The sequence below is a fragment of the Tribolium madens genome, unplaced genomic scaffold (assembly GCF_015345945.1).
Source record: "Tribolium madens isolate multiple individuals breed KSU strain unplaced genomic scaffold, Tmad_KSU_1.1 Scaffold_2;HRSCAF=44;Tcas5.2_LGX, whole genome shotgun sequence".
Taxonomy (NCBI): Eukaryota; Metazoa; Arthropoda; class Insecta; order Coleoptera; family Tenebrionidae; genus Tribolium; species Tribolium madens.
This window is the reverse complement of record NW_025400995.1, coordinates 2,929,987-2,934,271: the sequence shown is the minus strand read 5'-3', so window position 1 is coordinate 2,934,271 and position 4,285 is coordinate 2,929,987. Positions and strand designations below refer to the sequence as shown.

Genomic DNA, 4,285 nt, shown 5'->3' with positions numbered 1-4,285 from the left:
TCTACATAATAGAAACACTTAACAATTTTACATTTCGAAAGCTAATTTAATTTATGAGTTCTGTTAAAATGTTGAAAGCATCTTTTGAATTCTTATTAAATATTGTCAATTTAGCACCCCTTTTTAAGGTCAACATTGTGTTTGTGTAGATTTACTGTGAGAAAATAGAAGAGGGGTTAAATAATTCACTAACCATAAAATCGGGGGTTGGACTGTTTACTGAAATAGATTTTTGTCATGACAAAACGGTCATAAATCTTCCCCCTTTCAGCAAAAGACGCGGTTTGTTTATATCGCTGTTTGCGACTTGACTATAAATAAAAGTAAAATCAATCATATTTTTTATCTAAAATAAGTTTAAAAGCAAAAAATGTAATTTTTAAGTGATCTTATCTTTCCGTCCCCTGTAGTTGTGTTGATATTCAGTCTCGTGTTTCGATAACAAGAATGATGTAACCTGTCAAAACAATTCGTTTATTTCAATGTACTTCCTGTTATAATATCCTAAGAACGCACCACACGTCTTGCTAGTTTCCGATTTATATGATAAGCAGCAACGGAAAAGTCTACAGTCTGCATAAACCAACAATAAATAATCAAAATATTCTCAACAAAGTAAATATTATTACGGGAACTACGAAGAAAAGTATCTTTTATATCAAGGTATCATTTCTTGTAGGTGTTGTTTCTAAATTACACGCACACGAGTTCCATTTTATGTAAGAGCTTTGGAAACAGTGCGTGTAAAGGCATTATTAACAAAGTGCACTGCATGGAAAGAAAAAAAGACGTGCCTTACGAAACATTTAGCGAAATATCGTGTAGAGGAACAAGGGAAATGACACAATCTCTGTCGATTTACGTGATGACCATAGAAAAAATGAAATTGTGTTCAAGCAGCGCAGTTTTTCATTTCTTTAAAAAAGACTTCGACGAATTGGAAATGTCACTGTTACAATAAGTTGCTCCCAGAATGGCGGCTTTTAAATTACTTCGTCGTGGGAAATGAGTTTGGGACAATTGTCAGATGAAAAACCTCTTTTTAATCTGATTCAATAACAAGTCGGTGATTTCTTTAAAGATCTCCCTCTAATTAGGTTCTTCACCAAAATTCACTATTTGTAACAATACTGAAGAAAATTTATCACCGAAGTCATTCATTATCGTTATCTGTGTTTAAACGCGTACTTAATGAATTGCGCTGGCTAATCGCCGTCACCTACCACCGCAATACGTAAACACACAGAAATCATTTTTGGCCATTTTTCAGTCTACTTAATCAACTAAAATCCACGAATGGCCAAACATACAGCCTCCGAAAATAAAATTAATGAATGTTACTGAAACATATTCATCATCCGCAGTTTTGCCTGCTTTGGAAAAGATTTATTATTGGAAGGACTTTTGTTTTATTTAATACGAGAAGGAAATCGTTATTATATAATTTAAAGGCGTAAAGTCTGATCAACAGATTTATAGCCGCACAACCGTGACGTGATGCTTAAAACATCATAAAAGAAATTGTTTGCCTGTGCTGCACTGGAACACAATTTCCACTACCTGACTAATTTATGATACAAGCCGTTATGCAATTTCTCGCAACATTTACAAAAAATTGCAGTAACGGAAAATAGCAATGCCGCAATTATTCTCTATTCTCCCACATTGAGTAATTACAAGATTTATAACCCCGCCTTAAACTTCTCACATATTAAATTTTTAACATAATTGAAATATATGACTTAATTTAATTTTGAGAATCAAATTTCATTTAATGTAGTTCAGCATAACTACACCAGAGAGCAGCTTTGCCTACCCATCCGGGTTTAAAACCGTCTCTGTAGTCTGTACTCCACTAGCGCAACCTGCAACTTTGAAATTGTGGCACGTAAATAAATCTTTTCAGTGACAGAACTTTATTTATAAAAATAGCTAAACACATTTGATAACTCGGTAAAAACATTCTCCACTGATAACAATACTGTTGAACTTAACAATAACAAGCACATAAAATATCAAGAATCAACGGTAAGAAACGGCACCAACAAATTAACCTTTAGATTAGAAACAGAAATACATTTTTTGTTCTTAGGCATCATTTTGCTGGTCACTTGTTAACATAATAATTAAATGAAGTACGTAAATGTACCTACTTCAAACGTAACTTTCAAAAAGGTCCACTAACCTTTTTATTTCCTTTCTGTAAAATAAATTAAGGAAATGTAGAAAAATTTTAGTGTAAAGAAGTAAAAAATAAAAAGGATACATCCTGGCAGCATGACTATGGACCGATTTCATGGCTTGTGTAACTTCTTCCGTTTTTGCCATCATCGTGTACATACTCTAAAAAATCACAATTATCTCCAATACAAACAAAGACTTAATTTTAGTACTTTAATATTTGAATCCATAGCATCTGACATTTTGGAAACTGCATTTTTATAAACATCTACATTATCAGCAGTGATTGAAGAAATCTGCAAAGTTACAATATAAGAAAAAAATGTGAAGACAGCTGCAGTTATTAATACAGAATGTAAAATTCCACATAAATTTTCGGTTAAGTTATCAATAGAAGTAGCCATTTTTTGGGCCTCACATTCGAGGTCATTTAAGAGTCCTTGATCAAGTTGGCCAATTTGCGGTACTAGTAGTTGCCTATAGAGGGTGCTGGGAGTGCAACTCCTAGAACCTCCTGGTAGAGGAGGTGTATCTGCAAGAACCATACCTATCTAAAATATTCTCTCCTCCAGTTTTAACCCCTACCTCCTTTCTTAGTAACAGGACTAGACAATTTAATTTTATACTCTAAATCCTCAGCAACAAAATGCGTCATATTACCCTCCACATGTACAGTCCCCTCCAAATTTAAAGGCCTTAAAGGTTTACAAGATGGAATATTCCTGTCACAACTCAAAGTAACCGGTCTTTGCATTATATGCTCAGCCAAGGGTATTGGATCCATTGTTAAAGACAAGGGGGCTTCATTTTCGGGACTAACACCTGACTTGAATGAGATTTCACTATAAGAAGCTGTCATTTGCTGCGAGATTTCATCGTCAACGTCGACCTCAGGTTCATTACCAAAATGATTGTCTTCCTGGACAGGAATGGGAGGTTGGGGGGTCGTTTTGCGTGGCCTCTATAATGCAATTTTCTAAGAAAAAGGTTTTTATTCGAATGACTTACAGCTGGCAAAGGAGGCGGCAAACTGGGAGGCGGATCTGAAGGCGGAGGTGGTGAAGGTGAACCCTCTTCAGATTCCATATTCAAAGAAAGTCAATATTTTGTTATTGTTTTCTAACACAACCACAGCCATTGAACATGATTTTGACGTTTACTTCAGACGCAAACCTTGATATTGAGTGTATTGAAAGTTGCCTATGTCCTATGTGGTTTCAGTTTCGTAATAAATGATGTAATAGGAGATTAGGACTTTTAAAACACAGATGGCGCTCTACACATTTAGATGAGGTATAGGTAGGTTTTTTTATGTAAAAAAAATGGCAACGTATTTATGTTTACACATTATTTTATGTAAATTACAAAAATTACTACATATCTCCTGATAATTGAAATATAATGTTGCTCTATATGATTATTTAATTTTCATTCATTGGTTTTAGTGTGTTGAGATTGAAATCGTGTTTATTTCGTTAGAAATAGAAAAAAATTATGTTTGTGTGATGTGTTTTGATAAATTCTAGGGCATAACTGTAAAATATCGCACAAGAACCTGATATTTTAACGTAAAAACTTATACACTGGAAAGATGTCTTATGGAGCAAACAACTCCGTTTTAATCAACGAACTATTTAATACGATTATCATTATTATCTTTGCTTGATGTTTAAATGTGTATGGTGGCGAACATTAGGTATTTTATGACAGTTTTCAAGAATATCTCAATTTAGAGGTTTATCCTGTCGATACATGTATCTTCTGCTTAACATGGATGGCGCTACTATATGGGTATCATAAACTTAACTTTAGTTGATCTAGAGTTTTCATTTTATTAGGGACTTTCTTTATGAGGGGGCGCAGTTCGACCAATTTTACACTCGAGAGAAAATGAGACTAAGTTTTTATTTTGAAAATCCACGAAAATCCCATAAAATTGAGTACCAACACACAAATTAAACTTCTAATCTTTCAGTGGACAAAATGCTTAAATAGTAGACAACAACCAATCCGGCGTCGCGTAAAAATTCAAACTGGCAGTTATTTTAACGTTGAATTAACTTAAGGAGGAACGCCTGGAACAATAATAAAATTCAATTTTCTT

General features: G+C 33.9%; 1 protein-coding gene across 1 annotated transcript; it reads right to left on the bottom strand.

Moving 5' to 3' along the window:
• Positions 1-1,899: 1,899 nt before the first annotated feature.
• LOC123006527 (BLOC-1-related complex subunit 6) lies at positions 1,900-3,347 on the bottom strand. Its single transcript, XM_044401066.1, has 6 exons — positions 3,190-3,347; positions 2,767-3,142; positions 2,532-2,713; positions 2,394-2,477; positions 2,267-2,343; positions 1,900-2,200 (listed from the first exon to the last, which is right to left on the bottom strand). The coding sequence occupies exons 1-6, from the start codon at positions 3,265-3,267 to the stop codon at positions 2,155-2,157; spliced, it is 843 nt and encodes a 280-aa protein (XP_044257001.1). The 5' UTR covers positions 3,268-3,347; the 3' UTR covers positions 1,900-2,154.
• Positions 3,348-4,285: the final 938 nt, after the last annotated feature.

What these genes read in the sequence shown, in the direction of transcription:
- LOC123006527 (XM_044401066.1), bottom strand. Translation starts at nt 3,267, where the DNA reads ATGGAATCTGAAGAGGGTTCACCTTCACCACCTCCGCCTTCAGATCCG. An exon ending in TGCCGCCTCCTTTGCCAGCT is followed by an intron (nt 3,143 to 3,189) that starts GTAAGTCATTCG and finishes ATTGCATTATAG; the next exon opens with AGGCCACGCAAAACGACCCC. An exon ending in CATAGTCATGCTGCCAGGAT is followed by an intron (nt 2,201 to 2,266) that starts GTATCCTTTTTA and finishes TTTATTTTACAG; the next exon opens with AAAGGAAATAAAAAGGTTAG.